At 36.0% G+C, this 27,653-nt stretch overlaps 4 protein-coding genes across 4 annotated transcripts; 3 read left to right on the top strand and 1 right to left on the bottom strand.

The window, feature by feature from the left end:
• Nucleotides 1-10,637: 10,637 nt before the first annotated feature.
• On the top strand, nt 10,638-12,357 carry LOC101891922 (nascent polypeptide-associated complex subunit alpha). The gene is made up of 2 exons (XM_005180900.4): nt 10,638-10,786; nt 11,124-12,357. The coding sequence occupies exon 2, from the start codon at nt 11,136-11,138 to the stop codon at nt 11,796-11,798; it is 663 nt and encodes a 220-aa protein (XP_005180957.1). The 5' UTR covers nt 10,638-10,786; nt 11,124-11,135; the 3' UTR covers nt 11,799-12,357.
• A 2,308-nt stretch (nt 12,358-14,665) lies between these two features.
• Nucleotides 14,666-18,293, bottom strand: LOC101892097 (diacylglycerol kinase epsilon). Its single transcript, XM_005180901.4, has 7 exons — nt 17,957-18,293; nt 16,889-17,560; nt 16,283-16,396; nt 16,008-16,214; nt 15,782-15,947; nt 15,562-15,716; nt 14,666-15,499 (listed from the first exon to the last, which is right to left on the bottom strand). Exons 1-7 carry the CDS (start codon nt 18,131-18,133, stop codon nt 15,383-15,385), a joined length of 1,608 nt encoding a protein of 535 aa, XP_005180958.1. The 5' UTR covers nt 18,134-18,293; the 3' UTR covers nt 14,666-15,382.
• Nucleotides 18,294-20,387: 2,094 nt separating this feature from the next.
• Nucleotides 20,388-23,672, top strand: LOC101892269 (probable 28S rRNA (cytosine-C(5))-methyltransferase). The gene is made up of 2 exons (XM_005180902.4): nt 20,388-20,772; nt 20,840-23,672. Exons 1-2 carry the CDS (start codon nt 20,676-20,678, stop codon nt 23,512-23,514), a joined length of 2,772 nt encoding a protein of 923 aa, XP_005180959.1. The 5' UTR covers nt 20,388-20,675; the 3' UTR covers nt 23,515-23,672.
• Nucleotides 23,673-24,598: 926 nt separating this feature from the next.
• LOC131801402 (probable 28S rRNA (cytosine-C(5))-methyltransferase) lies at nt 24,599-27,470 on the top strand. The gene is made up of 2 exons (XM_059120103.1): nt 24,599-24,998; nt 25,066-27,470. The coding sequence occupies exons 1-2, from the start codon at nt 24,902-24,904 to the stop codon at nt 27,327-27,329; spliced, it is 2,361 nt and encodes a 786-aa protein (XP_058976086.1). The 5' UTR covers nt 24,599-24,901; the 3' UTR covers nt 27,330-27,470.
• Nucleotides 27,471-27,653: the final 183 nt, after the last annotated feature.

Raw genomic sequence — 27,653 nt, forward strand, 5'->3', positions numbered from 1 at the left:
CTAGTAGTAGTAGTGCACTATATAAAAATTTTGCAATACATAAACATTATTTTGACGCTCAACTTTGGAAACAACAATTTATATTCATACAAGTAAAAATACCTAAGGTCGGCGGGGCTGTCACAAAAAATCCATAGAAAATGTTACTAACATTTTAAAAACTCCCAATATCAGATGGTGCTGTAAATGGGACTAGACAAAAACGTGATCCTCAATAGCACATTACCTGCCAAAGAAGGCGATGTCTGATACAAACTCCAAATATCAAGTTTAATCCTCAATAAACCGAATATAGGTAGGTACCGTTGTAAGGGGGCTATACAAAGAATTGGACCTATATAGACAATTTTCCGTCATAGGAGGTACCAAATATGAACACCAAATACCAAACAATTCTGGTGAAAAATGTGACAGGAAATATCGAATATATGGAGGGGCAATTATATGGGGACTACAATATATAGTTAGACCCATATAAACAGTTCTATGCATGATTGTAGGAAACTAGATGTTGGAAAACGAAACCGGCAATTTATAAATACGGGTTAAAAGTGTGAATAAAAAACCAAAACAAAATGAAATTTATGCTGATCGAGGATAGATAAACGCATTGCATTGAATACATATTTCGAAGTTACAAGCTTCAAACTTCTCATGCGTGTTGCGGAAGGTATAAAAACAGTATTCTTGAAGGGGGGTAACAATTTTATAATACAAACAAAACTCGTTATATTTACGATTGGCACCCAACGTGAAGATACATTAGTTATAAAGGGTAAACATAGGAAATATAGGTAATAACAAGTAAATAAATACATAACAATTAAGCTAATGCTATGGTCGTGCGGGACCGACCCTGTGATACCCTACAAGACCACAATATGTTGTAAGGCCCCTTGTGTCCAAATCAATTTTGGAAGATTTCGTTTTTGATATTATGTCAAAGAACCCTATCCTTAGCCTTTTGACCGGGTGCATGTCCAGTACCATCGTGTCGTAAGGTATTCAAAAAAATTTCACACCAAAGTTTTGGTAATGCTAGACTTCTTCCCGTTACTCTAACCTCATGCAAAATTCCGTGTCGATTGGTTTTTAATTGTGGCCCGTAGAGCAACTGGAAAATCTGGAAATTTTTAATTTTTTGGTCCATTTGAACCCCAAAATATACATCTTCTAAACAATTGGCTTTAAATCTGATCCTTACCCTACACCCATGCAAAATTTCGTTTGCGACATACATATATATAATACCCTCAAAACGAAATGTTGCGGGGTGTAAAAATTTAGAAAATTTACAATTCAAAATTGTAAGTCAAATTGAAAAAATCGCATGCGATAAAAAATATGACAAAAATTGAAGAAATTGAACAAAATATATTCACTTTTTTATGGGTATATTTTTTAGTGATTTTCTTAGATTTTATCCTTTTCTGGCAAAAGACATTCCGAATTGATGGGAATTGTGAAAATCGGCCCAGCGGTTCTTGTCTTATAAGCGGAATAATTAAGATCTATTTCTTTTACATATATATTGTACCTATTTTGCTGTAAAGCCGATTTCTTGGCTATCAGCCTCACTTCAATGGTCAGAAGTGACCTTTTAATGTATTTGTGATTTGATTGGGAAATGAAAATATTCGCGGTTTAGTGGAAATTTTCCTATCTTCCTACATAAAATAAGGGTCTATTTTACCCCAAATTGGTAGGCTTCTGCCCAGTCCTAAACACTAACTCCATGTAAATTTCTGCGTCGATGGGTTCATAATTGTGGCCTATAGAGCAACTGCAAAATCAGGGAAATTTTCTGTTTTTGGTCCATTTCAACCCCTAAATATTTTGCAATCATCTCCAAAACAATTGGTTTCTATTCTGACCCTAACGCCACCTCCATTTTTAATTTCTTGAGGATCGGGCCATAATTGCGACCTGTAGCTTGACAGACAGACGAACGGACATACATAGCTAGATCGACTCAGCTCGGCGAGATAGAAATATCCATATATAGTTTCCTATGTGGGAAACCAATATTTTGAGGTGTTACATATTTTGTGGTCCAATCAAACTTACACATAACCCCAACACATAGTGTTGTCGGGTAGGGGAAATTAACAATATTTCTATTTTGGTATTTTTGCACACAAATAACACTAGAAAGGCAAATAAAGTACAAACATATGATATAAACTATGGGTAATGCTCAAATTTAGGAATTTCGAATATTTCGGCTTATTTTCAACGCATTACCAGTGATCTAATTAATATATTGTATTGTGGTCTAAACTTAACCACAATGTTTTAATTTCGGATATGGCGCCCAAAGTGGCAAAGAACAATTTTTTCTGATCTAAAAATTGTCTTAAATTTTTATATAATAACTAATTATTTAATTAATTCCAGATCGGGTTGGCGCCCAACGTGAAAATAAAAGATTTTCGATTTGTTTGGAAAATATAAAAATGTATGTATAATGCTCCCGTTTAAACAACCATATATTCTCAATGTATTAACGTTGATATTGGCGCCCAACGTGAAAAAATATTAAATAACATAATTCTAAAAATTGAATGGTAAAATACTAATTTGGATTATAGACAGCCTGTCTGCCAATACTAACATTGACAAAATATAGTTAAAGAGGTTAATAGCACGTTTTCATACAAAATCTTTACCCGGGTTAACAATAATAATTGAGCAATAAGTATTTTCAAATTTAGTGTTAGTAGGTAATTATTAGGGTTCACTCGGATAAAGATTTATTTGGCGAATGTTGCGTATGTGGAATTCAAATCTAATTCAAATCAATTTTTATTGTTATTTTATCCAGACCTCCAAAAAACTGACTTAAGGGATTTGGGAGCGATCCCACAGAAAACAAAAGAGTAAAGGGAAAACTCCGTATAAAGCTCTCACTCTTCGAGCACTCCAGCTCAAGAGCAATTCACTCCAATTCGGAGCTCTGAATAAGTATTAATCTATGATTTATAGAGAAATGTTGAAGACATCTCATTGCTCTGAACATTAAATTTTGAATAAAATTTTTTCTAAGGTAACTTTTTACATACGATTAACGTACGATTTTAACGTACAGACATATTTTTTTGGCCCTAATTTTAAAAGGCGGTCAGAGCTAAGCCTAATTTTTAAAATTCTCATCGTAAAATACAGAGAATGAAATCCCTTCCAGAATAATTATGGCTGATAGTCTCATACCCATCTGTCCTCTCTGAATATTTTTTAAACGCTATAGCAATTTTTATACCCTCCACCATAGTATGGAGGGTATATTAAGTTTGTCATTCCGTTTGTTACACCTCGAAACATATATTTTAGACCCCACAAAGTATATATACTCTTGATCAGCATAAAATTCTATGTCGATTTATCAATGTCCGTCCGTCTATCCGTCTGTGGAAATCACTCTAGCTTCCGATCGAAAAGAAGTAGGTTGATAAAATTTTACTCAAATGTGTACTATGTCTGCAGGACTTTTAGTATTGAAAATGGGCCATGAAGGTCCACGTCATCGTATAGCCCCATATGACGGTACCTCCCCATATGCAGTATTTTCATGATTTTTGTTTCAAAATTAATATTTGAAGTTCGTAATAGATGCTACGGCTTAAGACAGAAAATGGGCCATGTAGGTCCACGTCTTCGTATAGCCCCCATATAACGGTACCCCCCGATATTCGGTATTTTGATGATTTTAGCGATATAATTTACCGGAATTGTTTCAATTTTGGTATTTGAAGTTTGTAATGGATACTACATCCAGAAAATGAGCCATGTAGATCCACGTCTTCGTATAGCCCCCATGTAACGGTACCCCCGATATTCGGTATTTTGATGGTTCTACCAACATTATTTACCAGAATTGTTTCAATTTTGGTATTTGAAGTTTGTAATGGATACTACATCCAGAAAATGAGCCATGTAGGTCCACGTTTTCGTATAGCCCCTATCTAACGGTACCCCCGATAGTCGGTATTTTGATGATTTTAGAGACATTATTCACCGGAACTATTTAAAATTTGGTATTCGAAGTTCGTAATGATTACTATAGCCTATGAGAGAAAATTGTGTGTGCAGGTCCACGTCTTCGTATAGCCCCATATAACGGTACCTCCCGATATCCGGTATTTTGATGATTTTAGCGACATTATTTACCGGAATTTTTTCAAATTTCGCATTTGAAGTTCGTAATGGATAATACAGCCTATGTCAGAAAATTATCTGTGTAGATCCACGTTGGTACCTCCCCATATTCGGTATTTTTATGATTTCAGCTAAATTATAAACAGATTTTTTTTTCAAGTTTCGCATTTGAATAATGTAATAGTTTGTGACAAAAGTTGCCTATGCAGGTCCACGTCGTCGTATAGACTCTAATATACGGCTACATTAGGTATTTTAAAGATTTTAACAGAATTGTTAACGGATTTTATTTTTTTGAAAATTGTTAAATTTGTACCAAATGGTGGAGGGCATTCAAAGTTCGGCCCGGCCGAACTTACAGCTTTTTTACTTGTTTCAAATTCACAGGTATTTAGAGTATAGATCCCTTTATTTCTAAGACAAAACCCCCATCTTTAAAATCGTTCATACATATCTATTGATGTGATTGCATCAATCCCTCTGATAACGTCAAGAATATGTCACACACAACAATATTAACAATTTCTTTCCGCTGTTGTCGCATTTAAACGACGCCTATTAAATCACACACATCCACACATTACAAAAACATTCAAAGATTTCACTGAAAGCACAGCTAATTAAATAAACATTATTGCCTTTCATATGTCGTGTGTATGGGTAATATTTCTTCCCACGCACACACACATACTCGTACAAGAATTTCTTTTTAAGTTATGATTTGTTTGCTGTAAATATAAGTGATGAAGATAGTGACAACCCACACACACGCTCGCACATCTATTTGTCACTGCGATGACAATCTGATGCAACTCATCACTCAACTTTAGTCCTGATGTTCCTGTCCTACCTTTTCCTCAGCCAACAATCATCGCTGCCAAGAGGCAAAAGATTGCAGTTAGGTTTGCTGTCTGTCTCTCTCTCTCTCTTTGTCTTCATGGACAATTAGACAATAGCAAAACTATATGACATAGTTGGCTCCATTAGCCGCTAGAAGATATTTTTATGACTTTTTAATTGTTTTCTCTCATGGAAGACAAATAGAAAATGTCAACAATTAGTGAGAAAAGTCAACATGGGGCTAAGAGAATCAATAAATCAAAGAAAATATAATTGATAGATTTTTGATGAGAATAGCTCTAGTCATGAGATGTAAGCACAAAAGGGAATATTATTAAACTTGTGGTAATATCATTTCTCAAGGAGGTATTAGGAGAGTACAAAAGAGTGATTGGTAATATTTTTATAGTCCACAATATTGGAACCCAAAACTGGGAAGATTATCGGATGATGGTTCGAATGACTCTCACGGTAATACGATGCAGTTGTCAGTCATTTCTGAAGAAGGTACTAAGAGAGTACACAATTTGGAACGAATTTTTGAAATTTTCACAAAATAAAATCCTTCAAAAATTCTGTTAAAATCTTAAAAATACCGAGCATAGCCGTTATATTGGGGTCTATACAACGTGGACCTAAATAGGTATTGTTTGTCATAAGCCATAACCATTTCAAATTAGAAACATGAAATAAACGGTGAATAAAATTTGCAAAATACGTTATATCGGAGCTGTTCGATGACTTGGGCCTGCATAGACAATTTTCTGTCACAGGCTGTAGAATACATTATCAAATACGACATCTCAAACAATTTCGGTGAGTATTGTACCTAAAATCGTCAAAATACCGAATATAGGAAGGTACTGATATATGGGGCCGATACGAAGACCTGGACCTGCAGGTGCCACAGGCTGTAGTTCCCATTACGAACTCTAAATACATCATTTGAAACAATTCCGGTGAATAATGTCGCTAAAATCATCAAAAAACCGAATATAGGGAGGTACCGTTATATAGGGGTAATAGGGGTTGAAAACACCAAAATTTGAATTTTTTCTGAACATTTTTTTTGGTATTGAAAAGAAAACACATACATAAACAAATAAAGATGACATATTGGGCCAAGAAAATAAAAAAATCAAAATCATAGCCCTACCTTGATATCATTGTACCATGGGCTGTAGTATTCATTTCGAACTTCAAATACCAAATTTGAAACAATTCCGGTGAATAATGTCGCTAATATCATCAAAATACCGAATATCGGGAGGTACCGTTAAATGGGGGCCATATAAAAACGAGGACCTACATAGCACATTTGCGAACTTAACCTGCCTAAATAAACAGGTGAGCAAACATTTAGCCTTCTATCTCAATTCGTTCGAAAGATAGCGTGATTACAACAGACGGACAGATGGACGGGCATCGCTAAATCGACTAAGAATTTTACGCTGATCAAGAATTTATATACTTTGTTGGGTCTGACAGGAGTATTTCGAGTAGTTACAAACGGAATGACAAAGTTAATATACCCTCTATAGTATGATGGAGGGTATAAAAATTCTGACTGGTAATATTTTCATAATCACTAATATTGGAACCCAAAACTGCGAATATTATCGGATGTTGGTTCGAATAACTCTCACGGACTCTCAGTTCAAATAGAAAATAAAATTCTTGCTTCGTAGAAATGTTACAACATAAAATATCACAATTTGGGAAAAGACAGCAGGATGTGGCCAAAATAAACTCAGATTTTTCTTCCTCTTCTTTTTCTCTCATAAAAAGTAATGACTGATATGAGGAGACAAATATGTAACATAATTAACAAACTGCTACGTATGTATACGGTGGCGGAATATCACTATTATCTTATCTGGCAAATAGTCACATAACCAAACATAATTATTTAATTTGGGGTGCAGTTTTTTTCCAGTTAATATTAACAAGATAAACATTTTTCATAGACAAATTGGGCACTGTTTTTTTTTTTTTTTTTTTTTTTTTGGAGGGTGTCGATATTCATCGTAACACACTATTAATTGATGACATAGAATTTGCATTAATCTGCGACATGATTAATACATTGAGAAAACCCTTTACGTAAATTGGTAACGTAACCGAACGAGACGATCGAACAATTTGTTATTGATTTTACGACACTTAACGGTAATAATTTATGTGGAGATAACATTGCCACTGATTGCAGTTTGATGTTTTTATAGCATTCGGCAGTAAATTTAGCATGGGTCCAGTTTTGTAATAAAAAAAAAAAAAACTATTTTCAAATGACTACAGATTTGGGAAACATTTGGTCATCGTAAGTGTTTAGATTTGTTCCAATTGGTCACCTTTGGCACGAATTATGGTCTTCAAACAGCCAGTGAAATCGTCACATGCTACCCGAATGTTGCTCTGCGGTATTTTGGCCCATTCCCGGCGAAGCGCTTTCTTAATGTGATCGACACTTTGGTTTCTTTACTGCCAACCTTGCTTTCCAAAATACTCCAGACACAATAGTCCAACGGATTGGTATCCGGAGATTTTGGTGGCCATTGTGCGATGGAAATGAAGCGAGGAACCTCATTTTGTAACCATTCTTGGGTGGCGCGTGCTGAGTCCTTTTGGAATGTCCAAGGTCTGCGGCCAAAATGTTTGCGTGCCCAAGGCCTTAATACATCCTCAAGAATATTTTCGCGATAATATTCGGCATTTATTCTGATGCCACGGTCGATTAATACGAGTGGAGTGCGACCATCGGCTGTAATGGCGGCCCACACCATCACCATGGACGAAGCTAGGGTACTGGTGACCAACCTAAGGTGCACATTTTCATCTGACCTCTTTGGCAAGTAAACACGATAATTTTGTTTGTTTACAAACTGCTGAACAACGAATGTTTCCTCATCGGAGAAAACCAAATTCGGCAGTTCACCACCTTCGGCCTAGCGAATCAACTCTTTCCGTTGCGGTGTAAGTTCTTGCACTTGTTGGAATTTCAATTACTTCACCCCGAGCTCATTTTTCAATATTTGCCGAATGGAATATTGCGATATGGTCAGCTCACAAGCCATTTTCGGCCACTGCGACGCGAGTTTCGATCAAGTCGCTTCTTTACTTTTCAAACCATTTCTGCTGATGTTGCTGTTTTCTTCCGTCCACTTCCTTGACGTCGGGCTACGCTATCAGCATCACGGTAACGAGCAATGGTACGAGACACGACTGATTTATTCACATTTAAATTTCAGACAATTCCATTGAAAATGTGGCTATAAGTACCGAACATCGCCAAATCTACTAATTTTACGCCGATCAAAATTTTTATTTCGATGTGTTACAAACGGAATGACAAACTAATATACCCCCTATACTATGTATGGTGGAGGTATAAAAAAACAAGGGTTTGTGTATATTGTTATACCCTCCACCATTCTTATGGAGGGTATTTTAACTTTGCCATTCCGTTTGTAACTTCCCGAAATACTCATGTCAGACCCAACAAAGTATATATTATTGATCAGCGTAAAGTTCTAAGTCGATTTAGCGATGCCGTATGTTGTAATCATGCTATCTTTCGAACCAATTTAGATAGAAGGCTAACATTTTGCACACATGTGTATTTTGCCAGTAGGCAGGTTAGTCGGTCATATCGGTCCACGTTTTCATATAGCCCCCATTTAACGTTACCTCGGTATTTTTATGATTTTTGCGACATTATTCACCGGAATTGTTTCAAATTTTGTATTTGTAGTTCGGAATCGTTAATACAGCCTATGAAGGAACACGTCTCCGTTAGTCCCCATGCGAGGGGGTTCATTTTAGAGGCATTTTTATAGCTTTTTTTTTTTAATTTCAAGCTTCTTCAAAATAGTGGACTGTATTAAAAATTCGCCAAAATTAGAGGGATTTTTATTTGTTGAATATAGATTTTGGCAAAGGGGAGTTGTCAAACTTATACTTTCGAAAAAAATTTGGACAGATGAGAGCACAATTTTACCGTCTTAATTTGTCCATGCTTACAATATGTTTTCGAACTTTTTTAATGGTAATCTCATGTGAAAACAATAAAGGTGAACTCATTTGCTAAATTCAATATGGCAATTTTTTTCTGACGAACTCGACGTTGTCACTTTTGGAATGAAATCTATTTTCATATATAAAATATTTTCGTATGACGAGTGGCAGATTTTACAAAAATAATAAATGTTCTTTTATTTTCGGCATTCCTTTACACATAAAAACATATACGTTCCATGGCATAAGTGCAGAAGATAGAACAAAGCTACCACCCTATTCTGTCAAAATATGTACATAGTTTGTAAATATGTGCGTGTATTGTTAGAATAAAAATGAAAATAATTTGAAATAACTTAAAATTTAGAGACAACAGAAATGCGATTTTACACGTAAACGGGCAACAATATGGATCATTTTGGTATAAAACTATCTTGCCCTACTATCTTGGTTCGGCCCGGCCGAACTTATTGCTTTTTTACTTGTTATTGGTAAATTTGATATTCCAAGACTCTAGCTTCAGGGCTGTGTTTTTCAATTTATTCATTCTGCCCTACCTTTCATTTATTATACCATGCGTGTGAGTGTTTGGATTGATGAAAATGAAAATAATTTTTATGTTGACAAAGAAACCCTTTCAATCTAATGAATGGAGTTCATTTTTAGAGTTGTCAACAACCAAATTTTGAATGTAAATAGAAATTAAAACATATTTTAATGAACGATGAAAAATTTAAATTTTTAAAATATGAATTGGAGGCTTTGGCATAAACTGTTCAAGATCACACATACAAGAGGAGGTTAATCAGCTGTACGGCAAGATTTAAAGTGATGGGACTATGGTAGAAGAATACAGGTAGTCGCATCGACACAGCTGTTGGGACAATGAACTGTCAAACCGATTTTGATATTGAAAATCGTGAATGAAAAATTATTGAAATTTGTAAAAATTGTCGAATAATGCATATCATTACAACCTCCGATTTGAGTCGTATAAGAAATCATATAAAAATCGACTTATTTTTGACAAAGCACTTAAAAAATTTTGACATATAAATGTTCCCAAGCGTTGATGCATCTATGATACAATGAAGAAGAGGTAGGCCAACTTTGAAAAAATTGCATGTATAGAGGTCTACCTGTTTGGCTTTTAATGTCAGAATTAGTACCAAAACAATAAAAAATCAAACAACTTGTTGCATTTTTTTTTTTTTTTGAATAAATAATTGAAAACCGCGATAACTTAATGAAAGGTAAACAATTCTTTTCAAAATCATGTACTATATATCTCTAAAGGATTATTTCGCTGCAAAAACTCTAGATTTTGTCGATGCATACTTTGAACTAAACTTTTTGAAAACACCAGATTTTGAATGTTTTCTGAACAATTTTTTTTGTTATTGAAAAGAAAACACATACATAAACAAATAAAGATGACATATTAAGCCAAGAAAATAAAAAAAAAAAATTAAATCATATGGTATCATAGCCCTATCTTGATATCATTGTACCATGCATCTACCTATATTCATCTACCATGGATGGGACCTTAAAAAATCATCAACATTTTTATTTCCGTTATTTTTAAAACATTATGTTCTTCAAAGGGTTAAGCCATTAGCAAATACAGCACTGTTACATATCTTCACAGACTCACAACCAGATGTCGCTTCGGTTTGACAACTTAAATGGAAAAGCAGGTCTGCCAACCTAACAATAATAAAATTCTTTTTGTCAAATTTGTGAATTCTTCGCGCAGGGTGAATTTTTTTCGCAGGTAAAAAATCGACGATTTTCTAAAACATCTATTAAGAAAATGTGAAAAATTTAACATAAAATTAAAGAAAAGCCAGAGGAAAAGAAAATTGCCTAAAAATTGATATGTAAAAGTTGGAAACAACTCGTCTAGACAATGGGATAACAAAGTTGAATTTTGACCCCCAACCGTCAATAGAAATGCAAAAAAAAGTGAACAATCCAATCATGTGTAGTGCTAGGGGTTAAATGCCGGTTGAATATTAAACTGGTTACGGCAGTGAAATGTGCAGAGAATTTAGGAAAAACTAATGGCTTTATATTAATTGGCTGTTTTTGTTTTGTTTTTATTTTCATAGTCCAGCCTAAAAATGCCAGAACTTACTGAAATCAAGTCTGATGCCCCCACTACCTCTACTGCTCCAGCTGCTGAAGCCAAACCCGTTCAGGATGTCCGTGTAGAAGATGATGGCAGTGACAGCGACTCTGAGGACACCATTCCCGAGTTGGAAGATGCCGGTGCTGGAGCCACCCAATTGGGCGGTGGTGCCACAGGCTTGCCCATTGACTTGGTCTCCAAGGCCAAGCAATCTCGTGGCGAAAAGAAGGCCCGCAAAATCATGTTGAAATTGGGCTTGAAACAAATCCAAGGTGTTAATCGTGTCACCATCCGCAAATCCAAGAACATCTTGTTCGTCATCAACAACCCCGATGTATACAAGAACCCCCACAGTGATACCTACATTGTCTTCGGTGAAGCCAAGATTGAAGATTTGTCCCAACAAGCCCAAGTTGCTGCTGCCGAGAAATTCAAGGCTCCCGAAGGGGCTAGCGCTGCTGAAACCATTGCCACCTCCTCGGTTGCACCCATTGCCGAAGAAGACGAAGAAGAAGTCGATGAGACTGGCGTTGATGAGAAGGATATTGAGTTGGTTATCAATCAAGCCAATACTACCCGCGCCAAGGCTATTAAGGCTCTCAAGAATAATAACAATGATATAGTCAATGCTATTATGGAGCTGACGATGCTTTAAATTGTGTCCACATGAATCGACTCGCCCCATTTCCCAATGGTAGAGATTCATGGCCTGCATTTTAAGTTTCATACCCGCCTCAGCAAAACAACTACAACAACAACCACAAGTTGATCACATTTATTACTATTAACTATTGCAACAACAACAACAACAAAACAAGTAAATTACATTTACAAAATATTTTATTCAGACTTCTTCGTTCGTTCGCGTTAATTTAGCATATTCGTATGATAAACAACAACCACAATTATCGTTGATTTGTTAAATTAAAAAAATAAAAGCAACCTTGATTAAGGTTAATTTTTTCCTTATTAGAGTTGTGGTGTAGCAACCAACATTGTGGGTTTGTTGACATATAGAAAGCCTCAAGAAGTAAACACCACACACACACACACCGACAACAAAACTTTTTTTGGTATTTGGTTTTTGTATTTGAAATCTAGGATTTTACAAATTTGTGTAAAATTTGAAAGATAAGCTAAAAGAAAGGAAATTTTATGTTATTTTTTATTAATAATAAAAAAATGAAAAAATTCAAAACAATACAAAATACCAATTCAAATGATTTTCAATTAGCGGGAATGGAAAGAGATTAAAAATAGAACTGGACATGGGCCTTGGCAGGTGCTACATACAAAAAGTGAGCATGTGATGATAGTCTACGTGACTCATATGTAGAATCTCACCATATAAGGCGATTTTTGAAAAGATCAAAATACGAGCACGAAAAAAAGAGAAGTTGCCACAGAAGGGTAGATTTGAAAAACTTCTATAAATAGAACACAATACTTAATAAAAATAACTCGATTTAGAAGCGTTTCAAATGTCTACGGGACGACCATTGTATAAGAAGTCTTTAGTAGAAATATATTGTAGTCAATAGTGAGATGCCGTTTGACGAGAGCTGTAAAGCATTAGAGTAGTAGTAATTGGATAAAGCACATTTCTTTCTACAGATAGGAAATGTATTGAGGAGTTTAAACAGCAAGTCTTACAAAGGTCTACTAATTTTTTTCAGTATTTTTCTAGATAGACGCTCTTTTGGTAGGCCTATTTAGAAATACGACCATTAGAGAGGAAGACCTTGCACAGATCTTTTATAACTCAGAGGTATACAGGGCGAAATGAAAACAAATAAAAAACATTAAGTTCGGCCGGGCCAAAGTTTTTATATTCTCCGCCTTAGGGTAAAGGAAACATTAGAGCCCATTATGGCCCACATATACCAATTTTTAGACATATTCATGGAAAAATGTGCCAAAAATCATCAAAATTCTGAATATCGGGAAATACGACTATATGAGGCTATACAAAAACCTGGACCAATACATACAGTGTTTCGCCAAAAGAGCTAAAACCCATTAAGACCAACAAATACCAATTTCTAGTCAAATCCGCGAAGAAATGTGGCAAAAGCCATTAAAATATCGAATATCGGGAGGTACCGTTATATGGGGACTATACGAAAACGTGGACCTATAATTACAATGATTCGCCACACGAACTGGGACCCATTATGACCTACAACTACCAATTTTTAGAGAAATTCGTGAAAAAATGTGTCAAAAATCATCAAAATACCGAATATCGGGAGGTACCTTTATATGGGGGCTATAGCAAAGCGTGGACCTGTACATGCAATGTCTCGCCACACGAACTGGGACCCGTTATGACCTACAAATACCAATTTTCAGACAAATCCGTGAGAAAATGTGGCATAAATCATCAAAATACCGAATATCGGGAGGAACCGTTATATGGGGACTATACCAAAACGTGAACCGATATATCTCATTTTCAATACCAACCATCCTAGACACAATACAAATTGCTCTGCTAAATTTTGGCGCTCTACGTCAAATAATGTGGACTATATCGTGATTTCAACAGACCGACAGACGAACAAAAGATGCCTATGCGTCGTCGTATAGGTTTTCGGTATTTTTAAGATTTTTATTTTTTTGAAAATTACCAAATGGTGGAGGGTATTAAAAGTACGGCTCGGCCGAACTTACATCTTTTTTACTTGTCGCTTCTTTACTTTTCGAACCATTTCTGCTGATGTTGCTGTTTTCTTCCGTCCACTTCCTTGACGCCTCGCTACGCTACCATTATCGCGGTAACGAGCGATGGTACGAGACACAAAAGATTTATTCACATTTATGCTGGAGTGCTCTAACGATAGCCACTTGGGGTTTCCCAGCCAAATATAAAGAAATCACACTATCACGCTTGAATTCCATCACGAATAACCGAATAACTTGTTTTGTGGAAAATTCTCACCAAAATGCGCTTGTACGCTTGTAAACAGTATAATGAGCTGTCACTGGAATAATTTTAACAGCTGTCGGACGAGTTGAAGTTGGTTGCAGTTTTTCATCTCACCCTGTATATAAAACTTCTCATAAGATAAATGACCTTCTAGTAGTCTTATATGGGGAAGTAAAATTCTCTGGAGAGTAGGCCTCTTGATTAGGGAGGAAGACCTTGCATAAATCTTTTATAGCTAAGAGGGCTATATAAAACTACTCATAAGGTGAAAGACCTTCTGAGTAGTCTTATATGGAGAAGTAAAATTCTCTGGAGACAAGGCCACTTGATTGTAGACATTTATTGAAATTTTGCTGATGGAAAATCTTCAGACATCCAAAATCCAATTAGACATTTATGAATATAAGACTTTTTTAATAGAAATTTGAAGATAGAAGATCCTTCCATAGGTATTCTATATACATATTGTAGCGATAGGTATTTTTGGTGGATAGAAAACCTCTGCCTTTAATAAGACATATTTTCTAAAAAAAAAGCATTTTGAAAAGACTTAGTTTCATAGAAAAATTCCCCCATTTTTTATAGAATTGACAGACGAAGTATTTTCATGATCAACATTTTATTTGTTATATATGCACCAACAATTTAATAAATATTTGTTATTTGCTTAAAAACTAACAACCATTCCTAACTACAAATTATAAAAAAATAATTTAAACATTGAATCTTTGTTATCTACAAAAAGTGACCCTCATTTGGTATTTTTTGACTACAATAATATTGGACCTTCTCTTTATTAGTTTAAACCCCAAAATGAATTTGTTTGTAGATAACAGAGTTCCAAAATTGGATTAAGACTAAATTATAAATAAATTAATTGTGATGCCGAGAGATTCTGATTCATAAAAAGGAAATTCGGGTTAAGGAGTTAATAAATACTCTTAGTAGTTATGTAAATGTATAAAAAATAATACAATAGTTAAGGGTTAAAACATTTGTGTACAAGAAAACATAATATTAAATCAACAATATAGTCCTGTATTTTTTGGGAGAAATAAATAAAAAAGCTAACTAAATCGTTTGGGGCTAAAAATTAAGTACAAAAAAACCTGTACCTGTAGTATTAAGTATTTGAGAATAAGAGAAATAGATTCTAGAAGATTATAAATAGAAAAAAATGCTTATGTTATAGTAGTTATATGCAGTAAATAATCCAAGGCCATTTTGTTCACAAACAATGTAATGCAGGCCTCATGAAGTTGTGGGTGGTGGGAAGGATGTTTCGAAGAGAAATGCTTTTGAAAATCACTTCAAGACTGTTTTTTCAACATGCGTACTTGGCCACGTGAGGAAATATGTAATTCAGCGGGCTGTTGCATCCATGGCTCGCCATCGGCTTGCATGGCACAAACACTTTTCAGGACAATCTAGGAAAATACAATACGGTAATTGTTTTAAATATGATAAATGTAATTAGAAATATAATTACCTTAATATGTCGTGCCTGTCCTATTCTTACAGGTTTGCTGACACCACATTGCAATTGGGCTATGTGAAATGAGGAGACAATGCCAAAAACTTCCATGGCGCCATCGCAAATGGAATTGTTGATTTTGGGTGCATAATCATCATTGTTGCATAATTCTAAAATAGAGAATATTATATCAAAAACTGATATCTTAAACACAAGTCATTTAACTTTTGCTTACCACAAAGCTTACAACCAGCTCCCCAGGAATCAATATTGAGAAACACAATGGACTGTAATTCAGGCAGCTCGACCAAACGATTATCCAAAAATAAATCGAGCATCTTTTCCAAGCCCTCACAATCTCGCTGGACAATTTGTTGGGTACCAAAACCAAAATAAATCAACTAAAAATTAACACGATTGAGTATCATAATTTCAATTAAGTGCATCACAATCCAACTTACTTTGTTAAAAATGCGACTACTTAAAACATAGAATTTGGATTCTCTTGTTTTATGGAAGTTATAGGTTACCAAGGCATCAACGCCTAGACTTAAATAGTTGTAAACATTTATGGTTTTCATGGGATGTCTTTGTATTGGCAGACGATAATGACTCTTTTCAATTTGCAACGAAAATCGATCCAGATTTATGGAACGGGCCCTTTTGATCTATGGAATAGATATTATGTTTTAGATGGAGAGATTAAGGTGGGATACTATTTTTGTTGCATACTCACATCTCTTAATATCTTCAAGGGATCCAAAGTGGATGGTGGTTCAGCACCCCATCCCAAAACTCGTGATAAGTCATTACCAGTTCCCAGTGGCATAATGGACACTGCAGGAAGGGGCTGTATGTAATGATATAAAAAAGTGAAATGTTAAATACGTCACCCGTTGTTGAATAAGAACTTTTGTAGTCTTCAATGGGCGAATGACCAACAAGAGATATTTTTATTAAAAAGACCTTCTACTTTTAAAGGCCCTTACACAGTTTTTTATGCATATAACATTTCTACGTATTTTCTGTAGATAAAATAACTTCTAATCGTTTTCAATGTATAGAAGACCCTTCCAAAGACTTCTATTTATAACACTTTCTGTAGGTCTTGTGGAAAATCTTTTAAAGGTCTTGTAAAGATAGATCTGGGTTGAAGATTCCCAGATAATTTAATTCTAAATAGAGATAGAGTTAATTTAATGCTAAATATATATTTGTTTAAACATATATTTTTTTAAGGACCGCATCCTAGAAATCTTTTACAGACAAAATACCTGGAAGATATTTTGTTTTTGGTTTTCAATTGATTGCAAATCTTTGTTTGTTTTATATTGCTACTCACCTTAATATTTAATGTATACATGGTATTCAATACCCAACCGACAGTTCCATCACCACCAGCTACCAGAATACGACATGGCCTCGGACTTGCTTTAGCTGCCCATTGCATGGCGTCTTGTGGCCCTCTCGATCCTAGTTCCATTACTTGTAGAGGATGTAAATAACCACGCAAAAGGGACACAACATCAGAGCCTGTACTACTACCCGACTTGGTATTGGCTATAACAATCAAAGGCTCCCAATTTTCAATATCCGGTGGATTAATACCAGCCAAATGTAAACGTACAGACTCTCTCGTTCTGGCCGCCACAATTGTATACGGCGGGAAGATCATATCACTGAACTCTCCCAAATCACATTCTCCCTTCGGATCGATACGTTTGTAACAGCTAGTGTGATAGCATCTTTGGCACCAGGCACAACGCCAACCGCTTAGGCCAACTTCTTCAACATCTTCGCCACACTCGTCGCATACAGCGCTCAAAGGCAGATTACCTTTGACCCACAGATGACGCATAGTCTTCTCATTATGTATCCACTTTTCTTTGCATTTGAAAAGCTTATCGGCTTTGCGTGTGCAAGGGCGGGAGGCGTGCGAGCAAATGCCACAACAGTCACAAAATACCCCAGCCGATGGGGTTAAGAGTATCTCACAAACATTGCAATAACAGGCCTGAAATGAAAATGAAGACAAAAAACAAAAATAGCATGATTAGTGATACGATTTACAGGTAAAGAAGTCTTGATGGCGCCGAACGTTGCATGAAATAATCCTACATTATGTTTATGAGGATCCTAATATATCAAATACCTACAAATTCTATAAACATCGATTTAAAAAACTCAAAAAGTGAAATGTCAAGGGAACTAGATTGTTATAATCCTATGTCATGCTATGCTGACATCAGGTGTCTCAGTGGCATGTTCTTAATCATACCACGTACTAACCATTAATGCACATGGGACACGTAGTTATGACGAATATAAACAATTACAATTCCCTGCTAGTTAAAACAAAATGATATTTTAAATAATATATAGTGGGTACTTCTCATTTAGTTACACATACCCGATCGAGTATTTTAATCGACTTCCATCCATGTTTACTTTTGCCAGGAATGCATATAACATCTTCAATCAACAGACTACGGCAAAATGCACCCAATGCAAACAGGGCAAACAGAGAACCAATCAAAGCTTCAACACTTAAATCGAACGATATCAGTTCCATTCTCACACTATTCATTTACAATAGCTAATAAACTAATAGTTTACTCGATTTGTTAGTAACTAAAGACGGGATAATTAAATCATATTTTCACAGATATTTTTGTTTAAAAAATCAATAGAAACACACAGAGAGATGAACGAGGTTTCCAAAGCTACTGGTTGGAATCATCGCCGTTATCCTATTGAGAACGATATACTAAAGCGAACTATACGATGAAGACGAAAAGCAAAACAAAAGCTACAATTTATAGGGCTGGGCAGATCAAAATGGGATCCCGGTCGTTTTTAAGGGCTATCCATCCACTTAGGTGTTAAAAAAGCAAGAAGAAGCAATTTATAATTTCCACAATGAAGCAAAACGTTTTTTGTTACAGAACTTGCAATCATTGATGAGGTAAATTACAGAAAATGCAAAGATTGGAATACTTATTTGAATTGGTTTTACCTTCTTAATTTTACCATCAAAATACACAAACAAATTAAGTTGACATATTAAGAGAAGAAAATAAAAAAAATTTAAATCATATGGTATCATAGGCCTACCCTGATTTCATTGTACCGTGACTGAAATCATGGATCAATAAGAAAGCTGCTCAACTTCAAAGAAACTATAAAAATGCGACTCTGTCTTGGAGTCTTGTAGTGTCAACTAGGCTTTATTTGTTTTTATATTTTTTCTAATTCTTATGGGGAATTTTGGGGTTATTTCACTAGATTGAATCTAAAATAGTAGGAAAATACATTTTTATCACAAGATTGTACAATTTGTTACCCATTTACGTCGAAAATTTTCATTTATTTTGCAACAAAAAAATTCTATTACAATAACCGATTTTTCCGATTTCTATGGTATCTAAAGACAATTTTAAAAGTATTGGGGTGGAAATACATAGAGCGTATTTGGCTGGCTTAAGTCATCGGCTGGCTTCTTCGTAGATGAACATAGGAGTTTTAGGTTGACTTAGTTCGATTTTGGCCCAAGGCTCCTTTGTTCATTTCCGAAGAAGCCAGCCGATGACTTAAGCCAGCCAGATAAGCGCTTTATGTATTTCCAACCTTAGATTTTTGCTGGTTCTGTAACGGAGCAAATATTTTATTATACTTGCTTAACAAATTTTTAGTCCCGTAAACGAAAACCTAGAAAAACTTACGGGCAAACAGCAATATATGTCGTTCCATTTTGCAGATTTTACTAGACTAATATGGCCGAGTAAGAATAGCAGCAAAGTTGCCAGCTTTTGATTGGCTGAAATTTTGATTTTGATGAATTGCTAATAATTTTGACATTTTTACTAATTTTCCGTTCCTTTAATTTCTAGGCAGAGCAGTTCGCTCAGAGCGAATGTAAAATTTCTCTCATTTACTAGTTTTTTAAAAAGTAGTAGTACGCATAGTACAATAAAAAGGTAAGGTAGAGCTACCAGCTGATTACAATTTTTTCTGAGTGTGCCCGACTTATGCCAATTTTGTGTATGCATTATTGTTTTGAAAAATGAAAACAAATTATTTTCAAAATCAATGATTGGAAGAGACTTAAATTGAGGGGCGCGCATTAATGATATTAACCATATTTGCCACGGAATTGAAAAATTGAACACTTAGGATCATATATTTGAGAGAACATTCAGACATTTCATTCATCTTTCGCGATATTTGACTCAATTTAAAAATTAACAAAAAATATCAAATAAATGAATACAACTTGTTGGATATAATTTTGAAAAATTCTGACAAGAAGCGGGCATAGCCTCAGTGCTGTATTTCTGTAGTTTTACGAAGCTGTTCTACCTCCTGATTGTACCATGGTAGTACGTATCAATACCATTTCGTATGCGTCAAATTAATCTTCATAAAGAAGGTTAATTCGGCAAAAAGATCCAACCTAAACATACAATAAGAGAACACAATAAACATGGTAGAAGAATGCAGGTAGATGCATCCATGGTACTATTACAAAAGGTAAAACTACTCCTTGAATACAATTTTATAAAAGTCTATTGAAAACTATAAGACTCCAGCACAGAGATGCATTTTTCTACTTTCTTTGAAGTCTTTGCATCAACGCTGGAGAACATCGTTATGTCAAAATCCTTTTAATGTATATTTAAAAATAAGTAGATTTTTATATGTTTTTTTTTTATATTACGCCATTTGTTTGATATGCATTTCTCAACAACTTTGACGAATTTTAATAAATTTTCGTTCACAATTTTTAATTTCCAAATTGGTTTAACAGTTCATTACCCATGACAATAACTCAATCTTGTTTTGGTTTAAATGTGCATTGATGCATGTCGTGAAATCATTACTCTAAATTGCACGAGTTCCAATTTTTTCCATGGGATCCGTTAGTTTGACGCTTCACGCTTACATTTAGCACAGCCACGACTTAAAACAATCAGAATGTCAATTTGACATTAGCTCGCTGTTGTTTTCATTTGATATTTGCTCTCTCTCTGCTCCACGTGCATTTTTTACCACGCTTCGAAACTTTTAATTTTCCGACATTTCCAATTGTGTTTTATTAAAGAAAATAATTGCAAAGCCCACAAATAACAATGGGTCGTAAAGCAGAATATAGTGAGAAAGTGAAAAAGGGACCCGGCCGTAAGGCCCGCAAACAGGGACCACCCACATTCCCCAAAAAATCGTTTGGTAAGTACCACATACAGCTCAACAGTTGTTGGTCACATTTCTAAAATTCTCAAATTCTTCCCTATAGCTCCCATGGAGGAAGAGGACAAAAAGTTGTCTCATCGTCAAAAGCAGCGCTTAGCCAAAAGACAGAAAAATAAACAAATAATTAAAGAGAAACAAAAATTGGCCAAAGAAAAGAAATTCCAGCAAAGAAAACAGAAAGAATATCACAGTGATAGTGAGGAAGAAGAGGAGAAGGAAAATCTAAATGGTAATGGCCATGTTGAAGATGACAGTGAGATGGAATCGGAGGAAGAAGAGCAACCAAAAAAGGTGGTGGCAAAGAATAGCAAAGGTCAACAGAAGAAAGTCAAAGGCTTTACCGATGAAAACAAGGAATGGTTAAAGCCAAAGCAAAAGAAGGCCGGCAAACAATTTCTTGAAAAAGAAGCTGAAGAAGATGAGGAGGAAGAGGAAAGTGATGAAGAAGAACAAGAAGTTAAGGAAGGTAGTGATGACGAAGAAGAAGTAGAAGCTAGCGATGATGATGAAGAAATTGAGGATGAAGATGACGAGGACGATGACGAAGAAGGTGAAGAGGAGGAATCTGATGATGAAGCTGAGGTTAAATTGGGAAAGTTGGATGACCTATCAGACGATGATGCGAACTCTGATGATGATTTTGATGTTTCTGGTGATGAAAATGACGACGATGAGGATGATGATGAAGATGACGACGATGATGATGACGATGATCTATTACCCATTGAAAAGGAAAATAAGAAATTGAAGAAACGTGAAGCTAAGGAAGCCAAATTGGCTGCAGAAGAAATGCAAATGTCCGTAGACCAACAAGAAATATTCCAATTCCCCGAAGAAGATGAGGAGAAAGAAATCACTCTACAAGAGATTCAACAGCGTATTAAGGATGTCACGTTGGTATTGTCCGATTTCAACAAATATCGTCAACCCGACAGGCCCCGAAGTGATTACATGGACCTGTTGCGCAAAGACTTGTGCGTATACTACAGCTACAATGAATTCCTTATGGGCAAATTGATGGACATGTTCCCTTTGAGTGAACTTATGGAATATTTAGAAGCTTCCGAAGTGGCTAGACCGTTGACAATACGTACCAATACTCTGAAGACCAGAAGAAGGGATCTAGCTGCCGCTTTAATTAATAGAGGTGTTAATTTGGATCCTTTGGGGAAATGGACTAAAGTTGGTTTGGTTATTTACAGTTCCCAAGTGCCTTTGGGTGCAACTCCTGAATATTTAGCTGGTCATTATATGATTCAAGGTGCCTCCTCAATGCTGCCTGTCATGGCTTTGGCTCCCCAAGAAAATGAAAGAATTTTGGATATGTGCTCTGCCCCAGGAGGCAAAGGTTCTCACATTGCTGCCGTAATGAAAAACACTGGTGTGCTCTTTGCCAATGACGCCAATAAGGATCGTATTAAGGCTGTTGTGGCCAATTTCCACCGCTTGGGTGTTGTCAATTCGATCGTCTCCTGTGAAGATGGTGCCAAATTCAGACAAATTATGACAGGTTTTGATAGAATTCTGTTGGATGCTCCCTGTACTGGTACCGGTGTAGTTTCCAAGGATCCCAGTGTTAAGACCACCAAATGCCCTGTGGATGTTCAGAGATGTTATAATTTGCAGCGTAAACTCTTGCTTACTGCCATCGATTGTACCGATGCCAAGTCGGCAACTGGGGGTTACATTGTCTACTCAACATGTTCGGTATTGCCTGAAGAAAACGAATGGGTTATAGATTACGTTCTGAAGAAACGTAATGTAAAATTGGTACCGACTGGCCTTGACTTTGGTGTTGAAGGTTTCACCAAATATCGTCAATATAGATTCCATCCATCTTTGAATTTGACTCGCCGTTATTACCCCCATACTCACAATATGGATGGTTTCTTTGTGGCAAAATTGAAGAAATTCTCCAACACCATACCGGTGAGTAAAGAACAGCAGGAGGAAGATGAGAAACAATTGGATGATGGCATTGCCACAACTAGTGAAGAAAATGTTGAGCTGCTAAATGCTGAAGCCGAAAATGAAGAGGGTAATGATGAGGAATCCGGCAAAGGTAAAAAATTGGGCAAACGTGCCGGAAAACCTGTACTAAGTGAATTGGATTTGACCATTAAAAAACAAAAATTGGAGCAAAGTAAACAAAAATATATTGCTAAGGTATTTGAGCCACCGGTAAAAGTACCCAAAAAGAAAAAGGAAGTTCCGGCAGAAGAGAACAAAAAGAGCAACGGAGAAGAAATTAAGGATAAGGGCAAAAATAAAACCAAGAAAAATGTTAGTGACAAAAAGGAGGAGGTGAAAGAACCCGAGCAGAAGCAGAAACAACCAAGTAACATTAAAAAAGATAAAAAGAAAAATAAACAGAAATCCAAGGAGACTACAGAAACGACTGTTGAGGTAAAGAAACAACAACCTATTGAAAAACAAAAACCCAAGGAGAAGAAAGAACACAACAAATCGGAAGAAAAACAACAAACAAAAAAGAATAAACCAGAAAACAGACAAGAACAGCCTGCTACCGTCAAGCCCGAGAAGAAAAAGGAACAGAAACCTTTGGAAGTTGCTACTCCTCAAAAGAAAAATAAATCAACGAAAAATGTCGAAGAGATTGCATCCTCACCTGCATTGCTAGAAGGAAAACCGATTAAACAAAATAAACTCAAACAAAAATCGAATCAAATGGGTAAATTAAAAAAGAATAAAAAGTAGGAGGAACCCCGTTCACCTTTTTAGAAGTATAACCATATGTTTTTGTTTATTATAAATAATAAAATAGATTTTATTTTTTTAATCATAATTAAGTGAAATTAAGGAAATAAATAGAAAAATACCTATTGTACTATAGGTAGATTGTTGGAAAACAATAATTGATGTACACATGTTTTTTTATATATTTTGAAGGTACTTCTAATTCAAAGGCTAATTATGATATTAGGTGTTGTTTGAAAATATTTTATATTTCTTTTTGATGGACAAAATGCATAAATACGAGCATAATCGTTAATCCCTTGAAAGTATTTAAATTGAAATGATTCCACATTACGGGTGCTATAAACAGGGTGAGATAAAAAACAACAACAACAAAGTCAAACGCCATAATTTTTACATTTTTTTAAATTTTATTGAATGAAAGCAAAAAATATCGGAAATAGCATCAAATTTTAGAATAAGTTTAGATTTGTTCGACTTAGTCACTTTTGGCACTAATTGTGGTCTTCAAACGACCAATGAAACCGTCACACGCTGCCCGAATGTTGTACTGCGGTATTTTGGCCCATTCTCGGCGAAGCGCTTGCTTGAGGTGATCGATATTTTTGTATTCTTTAGTGCCAACCTTGCTTGCCAAAATACTTCAGACACAATAGTCCAACGGATTGGAATCCGGAGATTTTGATGGTCATTGTGCGCTGGATATGAAGAAAGGAACCTCATTTTTTTGTAACCATTCTTGGTTGGCGAGTGCTGAGTGCAATTGTGCTGAGTCCCGTTGAAATGTCCAAGATCTGCGGCCAAAATGTTGGCGTGACCAAGGCTTTAATACACCCTCCAGAATATTTTCGCTATAATATTTGGCATTTATTCTGATGCCACGAGCGATCATCGGCTCTTATGGCAGCCCATCACCCTGGCCGGCGCTTGAGTTCTGTTGACCAACCGAAGGTGCATATTTTCAGCTGACCTAATTGGCAAGTAAACACGATCATTTCTCAACAACTTTGACGAATTTTAATAAATTTTCGTTCACAATTTTTAATTTCCAAATTGGTTTAACAGTTCATTACCCATGACAATAACTCAATCTTGTTTTGGTTTAAATGTGCATTGATGCATGTCGTGAAATCATTACTCTAAATTGCACGAGTTCCAATTTTTTCCATGGGATCCGTTAGTTTGACGCTTCACGCTTACATTTAGCACAGCCACGACTTAAAACAATCAGAATGTCAATTTGACATTAGCTCGCTGTTGTTTTCATTTGATATTTGCTCTCTCTCTGCTCCACGTGCATTTTTTACCACGCTTCGAAACTTTTAATTTTCCGACATTTCCAATTGTGTTTTATTAAAGAAAATAATTGCAAAGCCCACAAATAACAATGGGTCGTAAAGCAGAATATAGTGAGAAAGTGAAAAAGGGACCCGGCCGTAAGGCCCGCAAACAGGGACCACCCACATTCCCCAAAAAATCGTTTGGTAAGTACCACATACAGCTCAACAGTTGTTGGTCACATTTCTAAAATTCTCAAATTCTTCCCTATAGCTCCCATGGAGGAAGAGGACAAAAAGTTGTCTCATCGTCAAAAGCAGCGCTTAGCCAAAAGACAGAAAAATAAACAAATAATTAAAGAGAAACAAAAATTGGCCAAAGAAAAGAAATTCCAGCAAAGAAAACAGAAAGAATATCACAGTGATAGTGAGGAAGAAGAGGAGAAGGAAAATCTAAATGGTAATGGCCATGTTGAAGATGACAGTGAGATGGAATCGGAGGAAGAAGAGCAACCAAAAAAGGTGGTGGCAAAGAATAGCAAAGGTCAACAGAAGAAAGTCAAAGGCTTTACCGATGAAAACAAGGAATGGTTAAAGCCAAAGCAAAAGAAGGCCGGCAAACAATTTCTTGAAAAAGAAGCTGAAGAAGATGAGGAGGAAGAGGAAAGTGATGAAGAAGAACAAGAAGTTAAGGAAGGTAGTGATGACGAAGAAGAAGTAGAAGCTAGCGATGATGATGAAGAAATTGAGGATGAAGATGACGAGGACGATGACGAAGAAGGTGAAGAGGAGGAATCTGATGATGAAGCTGAGGTTAAATTGGGAAAGTTGGATGACCTATCAGACGATGATGCGAACTCTGATGATGATTTTGATGTTTCTGGTGATGAAAATGACGACGATGAGGATGATGATGAAGATGACGACGATGATGATGACGATGATCTATTACCCATTGAAAAGGAAAATAAGAAATTGAAGAAACGTGAAGCTAAGGAAGCCAAATTGGCTGCAGAAGAAATGCAAATGTCCGTAGACCAACAAGAAATATTCCAATTCCCCGAAGAAGATGAGGAGAAAGAAATCACTCTACAAGAGATTCAACAGCGTATTAAGGATGTCACGTTGGTATTGTCCGATTTCAACAAATATCGTCAACCCGACAGGCCCCGAAGTGATTACATGGACCTGTTGCGCAAAGACTTGTGCGTATACTACAGCTACAATGAATTCCTTATGGGCAAATTGATGGACATGTTCCCTTTGAGTGAACTTATGGAATATTTAGAAGCTTCCGAAGTGGCTAGACCGTTGACAATACGTACCAATACTCTGAAGACCAGAAGAAGGGATCTAGCTGCCGCTTTAATTAATAGAGGTGTTAATTTGGATCCTTTGGGGAAATGGACTAAAGTTGGTTTGGTTATTTACAGTTCCCAAGTGCCTTTGGGTGCAACTCCTGAATATTTAGCTGGTCATTATATGATTCAAGGTGCCTCCTCAATGCTGCCTGTCATGGCTTTGGCTCCCCAAGAAAATGAAAGAATTTTGGATATGTGCTCTGCCCCAGGAGGCAAAGGTTCTCACATTGCTGCCGTAATGAAAAACACTGGTGTGCTCTTTGCCAATGACGCCAATAAGGATCGTATTAAGGCTGTTGTGGCCAATTTCCACCGCTTGGGTGTTGTCAATTCGATCGTCTCCTGTGAAGATGGTGCCAAATTCAGACAAATTATGACAGGTTTTGATAGAATTCTGTTGGATGCTCCCTGTACTGGTACCGGTGTAGTTTCCAAGGATCCCAGTGTTAAGACCACCAAATGCCCTGTGGATGTTCAGAGATGTTATAATTTGCAGCGTAAACTCTTGCTTACTGCCATCGATTGTACCGATGCCAAGTCGGCAACTGGGGGTTACATTGTCTACTCAACATGTTCGGTATTGCCTGAAGAAAACGAATGGGTTATAGATTACGTTCTGAAGAAACGTAATGTAAAATTGGTACCGACTGGCCTTGACTTTGGTGTTGAAGGTTTCACCAAATATCGTCAATATAGATTCCATCCATCTTTGAATTTGACTCGCCGTTATTACCCCCATACTCACAATATGGATGGTTTCTTTGTGGCAAAATTGAAGAAATTCTCCAACACCATACCGGTGAGTAAAGAACAGCAGGAGGAAGATGAGAAACAATTGGATGATGGCATTGCCACAACTAGTGAAGAAAATGTTGAGCTGCTAAATGCTGAAGCCGAAAATGAAGAGGGTAATGATGAGGAATCCGGCAAAGGTAAAAAATTGGGCAAACGTGCCGGAAAACCTGTACTAAGTGAATTGGATTTGACCATTAAAAAACAAAAATTGGAGCAAAGTAAACAAAAATATATTGCTAAGGTATTTGAGCCACCGGTAAAAGTACCCAAAAAGAAAAAGGAAGTTCCGGCAGAAGAGAACAAAAAGAGCAACGGAGAAGAAATTAAGGATAAGGGCAAAAATAAAACCAAGAAAAATGTTAGTGACAAAAGGAGGAGGTGAAAGAACCCGAGCAGAAGCAGAAACAACCAAGTAACATTAAAAAAGATAAAAAGAAAAATAAACAGAAATCCAAGGAGACTACAGAAACGACTGTTGAGGTAAAGAAACAACAACCTATTGAAAAACAAAAACCCAAGGAGAAGAAAGAACACAACAAATCGGAAGAAAAACAACAAACAAAAAAGAATAAACCAGAAAACAGACAAGAACAGCCTGCTACCGTCAAGCCCGAGAAGAAAAAGGAACAGAAACCTTTGGAAGTTGCTACTCCTCAAAAGAAAAATAAATCAACGAAAAATGTCGAAGAGATTGCATCCTCACCTG

The sequence above is a fragment of the Musca domestica genome, unplaced genomic scaffold, assembly GCF_030504385.1.
Source record: "Musca domestica strain aabys unplaced genomic scaffold, Musca_domestica.polishedcontigs.V.1.1 16, whole genome shotgun sequence".
In the NCBI taxonomy this organism is placed as follows: Eukaryota; Metazoa; Arthropoda; class Insecta; order Diptera; family Muscidae; genus Musca; species Musca domestica.